The sequence below is a fragment of the Herpailurus yagouaroundi genome, unplaced genomic scaffold (assembly GCF_014898765.1).
Source record: "Herpailurus yagouaroundi ecotype Mexico unplaced genomic scaffold, PumYag 186, whole genome shotgun sequence".
In the NCBI taxonomy this organism is placed as follows: domain Eukaryota; kingdom Metazoa; phylum Chordata; class Mammalia; order Carnivora; family Felidae; genus Herpailurus; species Herpailurus yagouaroundi.
In genome coordinates this window covers 46,647,757-46,664,303 of record NW_024412417.1, presented here as the reverse complement: position 1 = coordinate 46,664,303, position 16,547 = coordinate 46,647,757, and the positions used below count along the sequence as shown (strand labels likewise).

At 65.6% G+C, this 16,547-nt stretch overlaps 2 protein-coding genes across 5 annotated transcripts in view; one reads left to right on the top strand and one right to left on the bottom strand.

Annotated features, from left to right (window-relative positions):
- Positions 1-6,214, top strand: part of LOC121043091 (maestro heat-like repeat family member 5) — a 61,920-nt gene extending 55,706 nt beyond the window's left edge. The window contains 9 exon segments of the mRNA XM_040494623.1: positions 737-836; positions 929-1,069; positions 2,925-3,304; positions 3,307-3,341; positions 3,941-4,096; positions 4,706-4,828; positions 5,204-5,306; positions 5,545-5,619; positions 6,006-6,214. Of these exon segments, the coding sequence (XP_040350557.1) occupies positions 737-836; positions 929-1,069; positions 2,925-3,304; positions 3,307-3,341; positions 3,941-4,096; positions 4,706-4,828; positions 5,204-5,306; positions 5,545-5,619; positions 6,006-6,103 (1,211 nt within the window). The 3' untranslated portion in view covers positions 6,104-6,214.
- A 2,879-nt stretch (positions 6,215-9,093) lies between these two features.
- Positions 9,094-16,547, bottom strand: part of PTP4A3 (protein tyrosine phosphatase 4A3) — a 28,223-nt gene continuing 20,769 nt past the window's right edge. For 3 of the 4 annotated variants that reach the window (XM_040494555.1, XM_040494556.1, XM_040494554.1), the window contains exons 2-6: positions 15,010-15,874; positions 13,024-13,116; positions 11,424-11,554; positions 10,755-10,829; positions 9,094-9,736 (exon numbers count right to left, since the gene is read on the bottom strand). In XM_040494555.1, coding sequence (XP_040350489.1) covers positions 9,619-9,736; positions 10,755-10,829; positions 11,424-11,554; positions 13,024-13,116; positions 15,010-15,114 — 522 coding nt within the window. In that variant the 5' untranslated portion in view covers positions 15,115-15,874 and the 3' untranslated portion in view covers positions 9,094-9,618. Of the gene's footprint in view, positions 9,737-10,754; positions 10,830-11,423; positions 11,555-13,023; positions 13,117-15,009; positions 15,875-16,547 lie in introns of those variants that run through there. The other variant, XM_040494553.1, reaches the window with a different exon arrangement.

The following is a 16,547-nucleotide window of genomic DNA, read 5'->3' as shown; positions in this document are numbered from 1 at the left end:
CCATCCACCCACCCATCCACCATCGGCCCACCTGTCCACCCACCATCCATCCATCCATCCATCCACCTATCCATCCATCTATCCATCTGTCCATCCACCCGTCCATCCACCCATCCCCCCATCCACCATCCACCCACCCACCATCCATCCATCCACCCACCCACCCATCCATCCATCCATCCATCTATCCATCCACCCACCATCCAGCCACCCATCCACCCACCTGCCCATCCACGCATCCATTTGCTCCTTGGGCCCTTCATCTATGACTCATTATTTCATTATTCCTTTTGTTCACTCTTTATATGTTATTCGCTTACTCCATTATTCCCATTTGCTCTATCATTCATTCATTCACTCTGTCAGTCGGTCAGTGGATCAGTGCGTCAGTGGGTCAGTGGTCCGTCATCCACACACCCGTCTCCAGCCGTTCCTGCAGGCCCGTCATAGGACGCTTCCGTGTGCCTCCTCTATGCCCCACACCAGGTGGGACCCGTGGAGAGTGGACAAGACAGGAGGAGGGCTGCCAGACCAGGACGGCCAGGGCCAGGGAGGGGGCATGGTTCCCGAGTGGGGTGGGAGCCGGTGGCCACAGCGGGGCTGGGGGAACGAGGCAGATCCAGAGCACTGCCAGCCAAGGAGGCCTGCTGGTGTGGGGACGGCACGGGCTGAACCGGGCGGGGATGGGGCAGGGCCCAGGGCTGAGGGTCTTCAGCGGTCACTGCCCCCACACCAGAGGAGCGCCCTCTGCAGGACCCACAGGACCACTCCCACTCACCGGTGCGCGCCTTCGTGGCCACCTCCGCCTACCGCCAAACACAAACTGCACCGGCAAGGTAGCACGTGTACTAGGAGGCCAGAATGTAGCACGTGCCCAAGACCCACGGGAGCTGCGGCGTAAACAGGGTGGACGTGCGTTTCTCTCCAGGGGCGCGGCCGTCCTGATCCGCTCCTCCTTGTTCGCTGTGCACCCCTGCCCCTGGGCGCTGCCCTCCTGGGAGGGTCTGCGCGGCCACCACCTTACTCCAGCCGGCAGGCACACCCCACCCTTTGAGGGCACGACCCACAGGTGCTCCGGTCCGACTGGCCACGCGGTCGCCCCGGGCTGCAAGGAGGCACGGAGACACCACGCGGCCAGCTGTGGCAGGAGGCCCTCCCGGCAGCAGCCCTTTGGTGCTTGTTGGAGGTTGTGTGACGATGCCACGAACACAATGCTTAATGAAATACTCGCCTGCCGTGGAGTAAAGCAGGGAGCCCTCCAGGCAGCGTCCCCCACCCCCACTGCCAGCCTGCGAGCACTCTCGTGCAGGTGCCCTGTGACCTCCCGCCCGGGGGACCCCTTATCGGGCCCCTCAGCACACAGACCGTGTGACTTTTCCATCCCCTTGGCCCGGGACACCTCGCTCGCTTGGTTTCCCTCCCACATCCTGGGCGGCCTCTTCCTTGGTCTCTCCTGTCCCTGGCCGGGCACCGGATGGCGCCCCGGGACTCCTGTCCATTCCCCCTCCCCGTCTTTGCCGCTCCCTTGCTGGCCTTCTCCGATCTTTAAGTGCCATCTACTGGCCCACTGCCCACCAGATCCACATCCCAACCCCAGACCTGAACGCCAGCCTTGACTCACTGCTCAGATCCTAGCTGGCATCTCCAACTCAGCACATCCACAGCAAACTCTGTCACCCCCACAAATAGGCACCTCCTGCAACCTTCATCTCGGCCGATGGGGACCCCAAACCTGGGGGCCGTCCAGGCGATCAAGAAATCCCAGGCAAACCCAGAATCCGACTGTTCTCCCACTCCGCTGCTGCCCTCACTGAAGTCACCAGCATCTGCCCCAGACCACTGCACCCCCCTCCCTGGTCCCAATGGTTGCCCCTTCTCCTTTCCGGTGTAGGCTCACCCAGCAGCCAGCAGCCTCCTGTGAGGATGTGAATCAGTCTCTCCTCTGCTCACAAACAGGGTAGTCATGCTCCTGCCTCAGGACCTTTGCACATGCTGCTCCCTTTGCTGGACTGCCTTTCCAGCACATCTGTAAGAACTTCCTCAGTCGTCACCTTCTCAGTGACACCTTCTCTGATCCTACTTAAATTCTGTAACAACCCCAGCCTCCACCACGGCCTCCACCACGGCTCACTCTATCCCCTGCTTTATCTTCTCTCACACTGCTCGTCACCCTCTGACACCCATTGTGTTATGCGTGATTTGTTTTCTGGTCCTTCCCATTAGAGTCCCATTCTGCCCATTCACTGCCAGGACCCGAGTCCCATCCCAGCACCCTGGCTGTACCCTGTAGGTGTGCAGAAAGTGTTTGTTACTGTGAAATGAGTCGTTTGCTGCAAAGTTAATATTGTAAAACCCCACAGAGCTCAGGAAGCCAATGAGGTGGCTGAAGACTTGTTTTAAAGTTGTAAAAATCACACTGGTTTACCACACTATCACTGATAAGGGGCCCAACGGCAGGAAACATCCTTTTGCCGACAGGCTGCTCTCCAACCGTTCATCTGGACAATTCACGAGCACCAGGCCAACAAGAGGCACAGACAGAACTGGCTGAGAATGAATTCGGTCTTGTTTAAAGTAGTGTGCAAGTGGACAGTGGTCGTTGTAACGTAGGAGGTCCGGAACCATCTCCTGTGCACCCGAGTTCCCTGTGACTAGGGAACCAATGACCTCAGTCTGTGCACAGCTGACCAACCCTGTCTCGTCCTGTCCCCGGGCCCTCCCTGGCTGGCCCACTGGGAGGCCGGGAACAGGGGTGAAGGCAGGGTGAGGCGGAGGAAGGGAAGAGTGGTCTCCAGGACTTGGTGGGGGGCCTTCTCACCAGCATGGGGACTGGAAAAAGAAGGAGCTGTGAGCCACCTAACGCAGGGCTAATATCCCTTAACCCCAGGAGGACCCCCTCAGAGAGGAAAGCCCTGTCCGTGACCACACAGCTTCTGGGGGGCAGACCAGGGCAGGAGCACAGCTGCCCTGTGCGCAGAGCTGGGGCGGGATCCCAGCGGAGTTAGGGGGACTATGCCGGGCAGACACCCAGGCCGGGACGGGGGCTGGGGAGGGGCATCGGAGGGAGGGCCTGAGATTGTTCCGGGTCCAACCCACAGGGCCGGGGTAGGGCGCAGGAGCCCCCACTCCTGGCACGCTCGGCCCACCGGCGCCCCTGCCCCCCAGGGAAGCCTGCTCCAAAGACAGATGCCGGCCTTTCTCAACGGCTTCTTCCAGAACAGCGAGCAGGTGGTTGTGCGGGTCATGGGCACCGTGTCGGACGTGCTGCACCGCCTGGGCGCCAACGGCGCAGCCGCGCAAAGCCTCTGGTGGCCATCAACGCCCGCTCCTTTTTCGACGACGTGAGTGTGCCCCGGCGGAGGCGGGCACGTGCCCTGCTTATGCCCCCCTCCTGTGCTTACCCCAGGTCCTCAAAGGCAGAGGGACCCCCCCCCAACTCCCCTTCTGCCCGCTGGCCTGGGGGCTGGGGAGAGGAGCCCCAAAGGCGGACACACCTGGATGTGCACCCGGCGCACCTGGGCCGCACTGGGCCCACTGGCCGCCAGGTGGCGCTCGGCCCCGTCTCCACGAGGCTGGAAGAGCATCGCCCTTCAGGCCCTCCAGCCCCACCCTCTGCACCTTCCCGAAGCGCCCCGCAAGCTGGCAGTGACTGTCTCCCTTCACTGGGGAACTAGGGGGGATACGCCCCGCCCCCCCCCCACACACACATCACTTTCGTGACACTTGGGTGGTCGGGGTGAGATTGCGAGGGAGAGAGAAGTGATTTCAGGTCCTGGTGGAGGGTCTGGGACCCGCGAAGGGCCCTGAGAGGGAGGCACGGCCCTGCCCAGGGGCCCCAGACCTGGTGAGAGGGCTCTGCTGAGGGACCTGAGCCCCATCTCCTCCACAGGGTGGGGGCCCCAGGCAAGTTTGGCTGTGGCTCTGAGCCCCCGTCTTGCAGGAGCGGGACGGGATCCGGGCGGCGGCCATGGCGTTGTTCGGGGACCTGGTGGCAGCAGCGGCAGGCAGGGAGCTGATCGGCCTGCGAACCCAGGTGCACCAGAGCCTGGTGCCCCTGCTCCTGCACCTGAAGGACCGCTGTCCGGCCGTCGTCACGGTGAGTGCCCGCTGCCGGGCTTTCCCCCTGGCGGGGCTGAAGGTGTGCAGATGGCGGCAGGGAGCAGCCTTGCTCTCGGGCAGCAGGTGTGGCCACCGGCATTGGTGTCCGTGACTGAGGTTCGCCCCGTGCGCGTGCACGCGCACGCACACACGTGCATGCGAGCGCTTACGCACGTGCACGCGTGCCGCCGCGCCCTCTGTGTGGGCAGGACCCGGCCTGTTCCAGTCTCTGCCGTGTCCGCAGCACCTGCCGCGTGGCGGGGGCTCGGGTTGCTCGCTGAACTTGGTGCAATGGTCAGGCTTTCCCATGTGCCAGCCGTGCCCCGTGCTGAGGCCAATGAGACACGGCGCGGCCGAAGAGAGGCATCGAGCGGCAGCTTCCAAAATGAATGGGAGACTTGCCTTGGGAGCAGCCGGGAGCCAGGCACTGAGGCCGGAGCCGGGGCTGCCCCAGAGGCCGAGGGTGGGCTGAGAGTACAGCGGGGGAGGACGGCATCGGGCCCCAGACCCACCTGAAGCTCGTGGTCTGAGGGGGGCGGGGGGGGGACACACCTCCAGCCCGGACAGCCCGGGCGGCAGGTGACCCCTCCCGCGGCTGTCCCCGCAGCAAGCCAAGTTCGCCCTGTACCGCTGCGCGGTGCTGCTCCGCTGGCGGCTTCGGCACACCCTCTTCTGCACGCTGGCCTGGGAGAGGGGCCTCAGCGCCCGCCACTTCCTCTGGACCTGCCTGGTGAGGAGGGGCCTGGGGCGCGCGGGACCGGCCCCTGGGAGGGAGGCGGGGACTGGGGCGGGGGCGGAGCCTGGAGGCGGAGCCGGGACGGGGCCTGGGAGAGGTCTGGGGCGGAGCCTGGGGGGGGAGGCGGGGCTGAGGCGGGGCCCCGGCGAGGGCGGGAGGCGGGGCCTGCCTGATAGGGCCTGGGGAGGGGGCGAGAGGCGGGGCCGGGGCGGGGCCGGGAGGCGGGGCCAGGAGCGAGGCTCCAGGCTTGGCGCGCCGCTGTGTCCCTCACCGCACCCGCAGCCCCCCGGGGCTGGCAGGGGCGGGGCTGGGCTGGGGCTCTGGACTAGTCCCTGCTCCAGCAAGCAGGGCACGCTGTCCTCCGGCCAGATGACCCACAGCCAGGAGGAGTTCAGCATCCACTTGGCGCAGGCCCTCAGCTACCTGCACAGCCGCCACCACCACATCAAGACCTGGGCTGCGCTCTTCATAGGTGAGCAGGGGCGGCCGGGCCCCGGGACCCTCCTGCCTGCCCTGCCTGAGCATCCTGACCCTCTCCTGCCCTGGTCCGGCCCGCCAGCACCTGCCAGGCTACTGCAAGCGCAGCTCGGGGTCTGCTGGCAGGAGAGGAGAGGTGGTGGGTGAGGGGCCCCGGAAGGCCTGGAGAGGGTCTGACGCTCACCCGCCAGCGAGCCCTCTTCCACTGGCGGGCTCCTCTATCTGTCCCGCAGGGTACAACATCTGCTACCACCCCCAGGCCGTGTCCCAGGTGGTGAACAGCATGGACACAAACCTGTTGCTCTGCAGTAAGCAGCCCGTGTCCCCCGGCGCAGGACCCCCAGCCCACACCTCCCACCCCACCTCTGGAGGTTCCCCCCGCCCTGGACCCCCAGCCCACACCTCCAGAGGTAGAGATGGGCACCTGTGGGATGGGGCTCACACCCACCCACTCCACCTGAGGCTCCAATAAAGTAAGGCTGTGGGTGGGCACCCAAAAGTGAGGGGCGAGGAATAGGTGGGGTTGGGGAGGCAGAGGAGGTGGGGTCCAGGTGTGGTCCTGCCACGCCCCCACCCCTGCTGGAAGGAGGGGCTGCTCTCCGGGAGCATGGGCCCTCGGACTCCCTCCACCAGGGTGGGGCTGCGGGCAGACGGGACCCCGGGGCACCTCTGACTTGTCTCTCCTCCCCTGGAGCTTTTGAAGATCTCAAAAGAGACCCAGAGCCCGGCATCCGGGAATTTGCCAGCAGGCAGCTGTCTTTCCTTCAGGAGATGGCCGCCAGACCGCAGTGACCTCCAGCCGTCCTCCCTCACCCTCCTCCTCCCCTGTGCCCACCGAATTGGTCAACCCTGCCCCGTCCACACGGAGCTTGGATGCATAAGATGTTTCCATTTGAAAAAAAGATGTAGATTCAAAGAACCTTCACACCTGCCAGCTCCCTGCCCGCCATCTCGTGACCCCAGAGGACCGAGGCAAGCCCACGGGACCCCGGCAGGACTAGGGAACAGGGACAGGCCTAGAGTAGAGGGGGCAGACCAGGTATCCCAGAGGCAAACTGTGAAGTCTGTGCAGGGTCCTGCAAATGACAGCTAGTGGAAGTCAGGTGGAGCCATGGTCCGCCAGGGTCTGAGTACCGAGGAGGTTGTTCAAGGGCAGCCACCGTGGAATGGAGCCGTTTACCAAGCCCCCCCCCCCCCCCACCCCTGAGTCTTCAGTTTGTCTCTGGTTTGGAGCTTAATAGTCACTGGGGAGCGGGCCGTGGGGAAACGGTCCTTTGGCTGGTCTCCCTCAGTCCGGGTGACTCAAGGTCTCCCTCCACCATGACCCCTTGCCTCTGGAGTCCAGTCAGGGCTGGGCCAGAGCCAGACCTTCCCAGCGGGGCCTGGGTGAGCTGTGTATGGCCCGAAGCAAGGGTCTCAGCTCTCTGAGCCTCAGCTATTCCATCTGTAAAATGGGCAGAAAGACCTTCCTCCCCGGACCCCTCACAGGACTGAGTCCAAAGACGGTCCTTCCGGCAAGCACCCCCACCTCCCATGCAGCCACCTGGAGACCAGCCTGACCTTCAGCCAGGTCCTCCCTTCTCAGCCTTGGTTTCCCCACATGTGAAATGGGCAGATGGGCCTTTCCCTGGTCTGTCGAAGTTCCTCCTAGGGCCTGAGTCCCAGGCAGTCTCTCAGGACCCCCCACTCGACCAGCCGGCCACCCACCTACCCTGTGTCTCAAGTGCGCACACAGCCCCTCCACACCTTTGCTCAGGAAGCTCCTTCCATCCGGAGCACCTCCCCCACTCCCCCCCCCGGGGGCGGCCACGCGGCCCCATTCTTAAAGGACCGGGCTGGTTTCCCCCCCCCCAGAGGGAGCCCCCTTCTCAGCCCTTCCTCAGCCCACCTTGAGCCTGAGCCGCCCCCCCCAACCCTTGCACCAAACTCCCAGGCTGTCTCACCCCGCCCCCCCCCAGACTGTGGGCGCCCTGGGGCAGGGATGCGGGTGCACAGGGCTGGCACAGAGGGGGCCCCAAAACTTGGATGGTGCGTCAAAAAAATACAGCGACCTTCCTGGAGCACGCATTTACTAGCCTTCTCAGGTGTGTTCCATTTCATAGAGCTGGGGGCCCCCTCCACCCAGGAGCCTAGAGAGGGCTGGGGTCTGCGGCCCCCATCCTACCCGTCTGTCCGTCTCCGAATAAAGCCCCCTGAGGAGCGACTTTGGGGTGGTTCTCCCTTTCACAACTCCCATCCTGTGCACGGATCTCCCTGGGTGCTCCAACCCCCTAGCTGGGCATGGGGGATGTGCTCCTCAAGGACCACGGAGCAGGTTACAGGGTCCCCTAGTTCCAGCCTGGTGGGTGTGGTCTCTGGGCACGGGTACGATCTCCCCTAAAAGGGGGACCTTCCCTGGGTTCACCCACCCGCTTCACCACCTGGCCCCTGCACACCCTCCTCCGGGAAGTCTGCTTCAGGGAAAGAAAGCTTGGAGCTGGGTGGGCCTGGACCCGGTGGGTTCCTGGAGCCAACAGTGCCAGGCAAGCCTTGAGTCTGGGACCAGGGAGGGTCCCAACTCCTACTAGCAGGGCAGCTGGGCTCTACAGAGCCGGGCACACAGGCGGTGCCCTATTAATGACACCAGTGTCAACCGTTCACTGCCAGGCCAGTGGGGAGACTGAGGGACTGGGCCTGTGTCCCTGCTGGCCACACCCCCGGTCCCCGAGAAGGGAGCAGCCCCCAGAGACCGCCCCCCTCGCCGGGGCCTGTTGTTCGAGTACTAGCGGGATGGCCCCTAGCGGGGGACGCCTGCCTCCAAGGACACGAATCTGTGCCAAGGCCCTGATGTTGCCCTTTCTGGGTGTGCCTCCAACCTGGGAAGGAGACAAGGGGTGACATCCGGACAGCTAGGTAAGCCCTCCCCCACGGACCCATCCCAGAGTGGGATGGAGGGAGTCTCAGGCCAGGCACACGCAAGGATGGGGTGGCCTGGATGCCAGGCCCGGTGCTGTGACCCCTAAGATGGGCACTGGGTCCCAGTGCCCACTGGGAGAAATGCCATCCGTGAAGGCCTCCGGGTGGTATCCACAGGTGGCTCCCAGCACCTGCCGGGCACAGACCACCCCCAGACGCTCCACACCAGCCAGCCAGGCCAGCCCTGGGCCCCTCCTCTGGCCGTGCCCCTTTCCTCAGCCAGGCAGGGGCCCCCAGCTCTGGGAGACCTGAGCATGGCAGTCCCAGGCAGGCCCCGGCCCCGGCCTCTTGTACACCCAGACTCACTCACCCCGTGTCCCTGTGGCCTCCTCTCCCCACCCTGCGCTGATGGCATGGGGCGTCCCTCCACCTCAGCCAAGTGGCCACCACCGCCTGCACCCTTCTCCCGGCCTCTGAGGCCGAAATGAGGGCACCTGGTGGGGGCAGGAGCAGCCGCCCCACTGGACACGAGGCCCTGAGGAATTACCGAGTGACTCCCCGTCTGTCCTGCAGAGGAGCGGCCCTGGTGACCCGGCCTTGCCACCCCCCCCCCAAAATGGCAAGGCAACTGGGCAGGGCCCCACACAGGCCACATCAGAGAGGAGCTCACTCTGCTGGATCAGGGATGCGTCCCGGGCCCCTAATCCAGGGAGCGCAGGGACCCAGCACAGACACCAGGGGGAGCCCCAGTGCCGCCAGCAGGAAGGCCTGGGGTCAGGGGGTGGGCAGTGGCCTCCCGGGGCCCCACCCAGTCTCCCAAGGCGCCCCCCCCACCCCACCCCCGTCCACCCCGCCCGGCCCCGCACCCCACTCTCCACGCACACACAGCCACAGAGTCCCATTTTATTGCCTTTGGTGTCCAGGACATCTGACAGTCTCCAGACCCAGTAACTGAAAGTGCCAAGAACAGGTCAGGATGGAGGAGGGGTCAGGCCCAGTGGCTAAAAAATACACCTGACCCCTAACAAATGAGCCTGAGAGGAAAGCTGCCCAGGGGACAGTGTGGGAGGGCCGGGCCGGGGCGCCCCAGCTAAGCCTCAGACAGAGAGAGAGCTGCACAGAGCCAGGAAGAGCGAGACATCAGACTCAGGGAGAGGCAGAGACACCCAGAGACGCAGAGAGAGACGGGGCTCCGGGGCCCAGACGCAGAGACGCAGGGCATAGAGACAAAGGGAAGGGCAGGTCCGCAAAGTGGTGGACACGGGCAGACGGAGACACAGGGATGACCAGACGGGATGAGACGGCAGAGGGCACGCAGGGTGAGCTGGGCCCAGGGGACACAGGGGTGCCGAGGTGCCGGGAGAGGAGGCGAGGCGGCAGCGGGCGCGGAGCCCCTGCTCGGAGGCCCTGGGCTACATGACACAGCACTTGGTCTTGTGTGCGTGTGGTTCTTTGAACCGCAGTCTCTGCTTTGGCCGGTATTTTTCCAAGTAGGTGAGCTGCTTGCTGTTGATGGCTCCACGCCGCTTTCTGGGGAGACAGGACAGGGGTGGGGTCAGTGGTGGTGGGGGGGGGGGGGGACACTCAGCACCTGCCCAGCCAGCCGCGGGGTCCTGGGGAGACGGGGTCAGGGGGCACGCTCAGCACCTGCCCAGCCCCGGCGAGCTCCAGGCAGAGCTCGCCTCACCTCCAGGCCCTTCCCGGGCCCTTCCCAGCGCTGATGTCACCCTTCCCGTATCTGCCGTCACTGCTACCAGTATTCACCCGGCCTGGGGTCACCTCCTGCAGGCTAGCTCCCGAGCCCTGTCCCCCCATGGTACCCGCCCTCCTCCTTTACCTGGTACCACCCCACCCCCAGGCCACGGGCTCCTACAGGGTCACAGGGTGACGCCCGGGCAGCCCTGCAGCCAGGGAGGGAGTGAGGGCCTCAGATGATAGGACATGGGGAACCCCTAAGGCTGCCCACCAAGCACTTCAGGAAGTCAACCGTCCCCACCCACCCACGACCTCAGGCGTCGCCACGCGCTTGCTGGGGCCCACAAAATGGGAGTGCAGGAGACTCTGCAGGCAAAGCTTCCAGAGCCCCTCCGGCCCCGAGACTGGCATCGCTGGAGAAGGGCTGCCCCCCTGGGGGCCCAGGCTCCCTGAGCAGAGCCCCCTGTAACCACGTCCAAGGGCCATATGCGTGAAGGATGAGTCTAAGCTGTGCTGAGTCCCTGTGCTTTGGACCTGCTGGGTGCCGCAGCCTGTCCGCGTTCACACCACCGTGGACCACAGGGCCTGGGGCCCCTCCTCACCCCACACTCCCAGCTCCAGGGGCCGCACACAGGGACCGGTCCCCGCTGGGGCACGCGGCCTGGCTGCAGGGCCCTCACAAATGCGTCGATACTACAGAATGAGGCTGTGTGGGACTGGGGGCATCTCGGAGGTCACCCTGTGGCCAGGGGCCAGGAGTGCCTGCCGGCAAGGGTGGGGAGTCCAGGATAAGGACCCCCTAAGCCCGGACCCCCAAATGCCTGCACCCCGACCCCCACCCCCGGCCACTCACTGTCGGATGAACTGGATGGCGTCTTCGTACTTCATTCCGCTCTCGATGAGAGCCAGTGCCACGAGGACCGGAGCCCTGGGGACAGACCCGGGGCTGGGTCAAGCCTCGGCCCCCCACCCCTCCCCCGACGGGCCGCCTGCCGAGGGCGCGGGGCGATGCCTTCACCCTCACATCCACCAAAAAGCTGTCCAGCACCTCCCCTCTGTGGAGGGCACAGGCAGCAGCTCAGCCCCACCACCTGCTGTGCAGCCCCAGGTGGGCCGGGCACCCTCTCTGCGCCTCAGGCTCCCCACGTGTAAACGCGCAGGAGAGCCAGGGGGCGAGCAGGGCGTGCGTCTGGCCTGGGATGAGGGCTTGATACTTGCCATCAACCCCGCTTGCCAGCCCTCGCCCTGAAACCAGGGGGCCACTGCCCAGGTCACTACGGTCATACGTGGCTGTTGGGGGGATGGGTTTTTAGGTCAGGGAGGGGGGTGGGTGGCGGCTCCTTCCGGCTCGAGCACAGGGACAAAGTGGCAACCCCCAGCAGCAGGGAGGGGGATCAGACTTGGGGAGGGACTCCCACCCCGTGGTCATGTGTGATGTGGGCCCAGCGCCCACGTCCGAGATCAAGGTGGACCTCGGGATCCCCACGTCCCCGTGAGCCCCACCCTGCCCCCGCCGGCTCACCGTCCCAGGCCGGCTACGCAGTGAACGGCCACACAGCTGCCAGGGTCATCACAGAACTTGGCCTTCAGTAGGCTCAGCCAGTCCTCCACCACTTTGCCAGGCGGGGGCGCCCCGTCGTCAAACGGCCAGTCCTGCAGAGGGCGGCAGCCAGTGAGGCTAGAGGCCCCCCGGGGCCAGCCAGCCTGTGGCTCAGACAAGGTCGTCTCTCTGAGAAGCACAGAGGGACCCCACGAAGGGGAGGGACAGCAGGCCCCAAAGGGCAGGAAGCCGGCAAGGCAGGCAGTCCCCACGGGGGGTTCCTCATCCTCTCGGCTCCAAGAAGATGCCCCCTTCTCCAGGAAGCCTTCCCTGAACACCCCATCCTTCCCTTTCCCAAGCACGGTGACTATGTCCCCTCCCTGTCAGCCCACGCTCTCATCCCAGGGTCACAGCCTGAGCGACTCTGGGTGGGCAGGCCCAAGGGGCGTAGACTACAAATGTGCCTGACAGGTGCCTCTTTGTGTCCCCAGCTCCCAGCCCGGCCGCACAAAGCAGGCCCGGCCCAGCTACCGGGAAGGAGTGAAGAGAGGGCAGAGGGGTGAGACCCATTGTTCCGGGAGCTGGATTCCAGAACAGTGACAGCTGGGCCCTCTCCAGATGTTCAGGGATTAATTTGGTTTCGAAAAATTAGCTGTGCTGCCCACCTCCCCGAGCGCTCTGGAAGAAGTGGGGAGCCTCCGGAGCAAGGGCCCAGCCCAGGGCACTGCCGTGAAGACAGAGATACTTAGGTCCCAGTGAAGGAGATTCACGTGGGGCAGAGGGGAACCGCTCCTCGGGCACCAAAGGTGAGTCGAGTGGGCCCCCCGAGGTGGACCGGGAGGCGGCTCGCTGAGGGGAAGCTAGTAACTAAGGGGTCCTCTGGCGCTGAACAGGCCGAGGCCACCGGACCCAGAGCTGCCCCCACCCCGCCACCCTGTGCCTTGGGCAGCCCTGCGCTAGGGGACGCGCCATACACACGTGGCCTGACCCACAGGCGTGTGGCAGCACGGTCGTCCCTTCCTGCGCCTGGACTCGGGTCCCCGGGGCCGAGGGACCAAAGAAACAGCCCCAAGGCTCCCTCCCCTGGGCCTCTGTGGATGGCTTCCCCAGGGGCCACGCAGGAGTGCCTGCCCCACCCTCCTCACCATACGGTTCCCACACCGACAAGCCTGAGATGAGCCCCCAGGCGGCCCGCACACGGAGGAGCCGGCACGGAGCCCGTGGGACCCCCGGTTGTCCCACCCTGCTCGGACCCCTGCACAGTGAGGTCTCGTTCCCGCCCGCCGGCCACCTGATGGGGATGGGGTGCCATCCTGAAGGTGCCCCCCCCCCACGTGGTCCCAGCTCTGGCACCTTCTGGCTGTGCCTCAGATGGTGACTGACCCGAGCCTCGGTTTCTCCATGACAGAGCCCCACGTGGGGGCTGCTGTGCAGTGACGGTGGGGGGCGGTGGGGGGGGGGGCAGGTGGCCCTAGCGGGGCCCCGCAGGCCCGCCTCATGGCAAGCTCACAGTGCAGGCCGGCCCCGTCCACCCACCTCCCCCAGGGCGGCAGCAGCACCACCGGGGCCCCAAGACCCTCACCACCACGGTGATGCCGTCCCTCTCCAGAGGGGCCTTGTCGTAGGTCACTTCGCACACCCGCACCACGGTGGTGGCCCCGTACTTCTTCAGGTCCTGGCAGGGAGGGAGGACGAAGGCAGGCCGGGCTGGGGCTGAGGGGTCCGGGGTGGGTACCCCCTGTCTGGGGCCCCCAGGGCAGGGCCGCGGCCCCCCCACAACAAAACAGAAAGGCCGATGCCAAGAGTAACCACTAGGGCGGCCTTTCGGGCCCAACGACTTGCTGTGGGTAGAAGAGGCTTTCCTGATGCTTCTGGGCGAGGGTCCCTGAGCCCACCCGGTGAGGGCAGGGTGTCCCCGCCTACCCTCGCTGCAATCGCAGCTAACCAGCCATGAGCCTGGCCTCCCAGCACATCTCTGCCATCATCCTGGGTGCTCGGGAACCCCCCCTCGCCCCCGCCCCGTACCAGCATTTTCCAGACAAAGCTCCTGGGTCCCCAAGCAGGGACAGGACACTGTGGTCCGCACGTGGCCCTGCATGGTCCCCACTCTGAGTTGGCCTCCTGGCCAGGCTCTCGTGGACGGGTCCAGTTGAGGGCACAGCCGGACCCCACACGAGGGCCTTCAGACTCTTGAGGGGCAGGCCTCAGCGGGCGGGGGACCTCACGGTGCACAGGGCCGGCACCTGCTCGGATGGCGGCCGGGAGGCAAGACCCCGGGCACCAGCGGTGGGGAAGCCCCAGGCTACCAGAGGAAAGGTCAAGGCAGTTCACAGCCAGGCTGTTTATATTTATCCTCTACGCGGGGGGTCTGCTCCACGGGGGCCACGGGCAGGGGCTACCCCCACCACACCTGCTCCAGAGCTATTCTGGGAGCAGTGACGAGTCATCCATCTGCTAGACCTTGCTCATCGTGCGGTAGGGACACTGGACACAATGAGGCAGGACAGCGATTCTGAGAATGGGGGGGCACAGGAAGGCGGACAGGGCCCGGAGGCCATAGGGCCACCTCCGAATTCCTCTGTGCGTGTGGCAAAGGGGCTGCCACACAGCCCAGGGTTGAGCCCTGACCCTCACCACAGACGACCTTGCCCCGGTCACACTCTGGGCCCTGACCCCGGTCACACACAGACCCTGACCCCAGGCTGGGTCCTGTGCCGAGTCCTGGGCTGAGTCTTTCCCCACGTCCTGCTATTACCTCAAGGGTGTCAGCTGTGAAGAGGGGCAGCCCTCGTCTGCAGGGCCCCTGGCAGTGTCCAGGCCCAGGCCCCTGATGGCAGGGCACCCACTGCCTCCCTCTATACAGTGTTTCGGGTCCTCTCCCGCCCAGGCCCCTGTTTCATTATGACAAGCACCATGGGGGCAGCTCTCACCTTACAGAGGGAAGGGAGGAGGGTCTGAGACCCATGCACAGCTCTACAAACACCTCTGGTCACGCCAACGGTGGCCACTCCTCCTGTGGCCAGCTCAGACCCTTACCCAGCCCCTTCCCCCACAGATCTTCACCCTGAAGCCTCCGGCCCTGCCGGTCCTAACCCAAGGGCTCCCTAAGAGCCAGCAGGCTTCCTGCAGCCTGGGCTGGCCATGGAACTTGACTCCGCCTGCCGCCGTGGGCCTCTCTGCCTGCCTCGAGCTGTTTCCACAGCCACTTCCCACCTCGGGACCCCTCCCTCGTCCTTCCCGTGCAGCCTCTGCTCCAGTGCAGGCGATGTCCTGAGGGCCTGATGCCCGCTTCTCCTACCTCTGAGCCTGCCTCAATTTACACAGCATGGAGCACCTACCCCCTGCCCTACACCGTCCTGCCCTGCAGGCCCCCAGGGAGCTGCTGACCCCACGACTGCCCTCCCACCGAGCTCCCCAGGACACTCCGGGCTCCCGCCTTGGGGTCCTATAACCGGGGCCACAGTTTTGCTCCCAAAGGCAGTGTGTGGGTTGACGGCTCGAAGTCCACCGCTCCCCACCCCCGCCAGCTCTCGGGAGGCGTGCGGACACCCCTCCGGGCCCCACCTACCTCAATGAAGGTGCTGAGCGTGGCGTTGGTGGGGTTGTGCGTGATCAGGAAGCGCATCCTCTTGTAACTCACCTCCACGGGGGCCGGCCGGTTCATCCGGGCCATGCTCCTCCGAGGACCGGGCGGGGCCCAGGGAGGGAGCCCCCACACGGGGCTGGGGGCCGCAGTGGAGAAGCCCCCACCTGCCCCCCCCCCCCCACAGCCCGAGGAGACCGAGATCCCTGGGCTTGATCGAGACACAGAAAACCCCTTGCAAACCCGCCCCAGCCGCACAGATGCTTTGCAAACACCTCGGAGGCGGAAGGGCTGAGTAGCAGAGTCCAGCTCCTTACAAAGCAAGGGAAAGACACGGGCCCCAGAGAAGCAAAAGTAAAAGTAAAGGCAACCAAAAACCCAGCGAGGCAAACTTTAAAAAGCCCGGAGCGAATGGGCCGCCGTGGCTCCGTCCAGCACTGCCTGCCTCTGGGGACGCCCCCTCTGCATCGGTGGACAGGCAAGCGGCCCCCTGCGCTCAAAGGCGGGCCCCAGACCCTCAAGGGCCGAAGGAAGACCGAACTTGAACTGGACCAGCGGTGGGGGTGGGCGGCGGCCGCGGGGGCGGGCGGCTCTGACACACAGGGCCTCTGTCACGTTACCCCATCGGGGTACTGCGAGTCCTGGAGGGCGCCCGGGGGCTCAGGCGGCACAGCCGGCCCTGGGCCGGACAGCAGGGAACATCGGCGGGCGAGGGCAATGGTGAGGGCCAGAGGCGCGCAGGCCCCCTCGGCAGCAGGCGTCGCGGCGATGTTGGGCCCGGGCAGAATTCAGAGCTGCCCCCCCGAGGTCCTCTCCATAAATCCCAGGCCGCTCAGCAGCAGGCTAACGTCTGCAGGAGAGGAAACGAACAGAAAAGGGCGTCACCGGGAGCCCCCCGTCTCCTGTGAGAAGCGCAAGTCTGCCCACCCCGGCGAGGGAGTCAATGCTTCCCTGGGGCCCTGCCGCAGGACCGTGCTGAGCGAGTGACCCTCCTCCGCCCTCAGTTTCCCCCACCTGGGAGCACAAGGACTGACAGCTCCCGCCAGGTCTGGCTCACAGCCCCGACCGCCACCGGCGTAGAGCGAAAAGGGACGGAGGGAGGGATCCCAGGGACACACGCCGCACGAGTGGGCTCTAACCCAGTGTGCAGATTTCAGGGCCGTCTGCATAGCAACAGAGGCTGCCCCCACCTCCAGCCTGGGTCCCCCTCTGCTGACCAGCAGACACCCCACCCCCACCCCAGCCACACTGCTCTGTGGAATCCCGGGCCTCTGGGGAATTTCTGAGCCCAGATCATGCCGGGGCGGCCAGTCCTCAGGGAAAGGGGCTCAAGCGTGGGTGCTAAAGTGACCGGGGAAAACAGCACGGAGAGAGGACTGCGGCCCGGCTCATAGCTGCAAACCACCTTAAACATGTCTCACGGGTGCCCCGTGGGAACCTCCACCCCTCCGCTGTCTCCACCGCTCACCCACAGGGCCGGCCGGGCGCGGGAGTAAACAAACCGGGCTCTGCCCGCGGGGAGC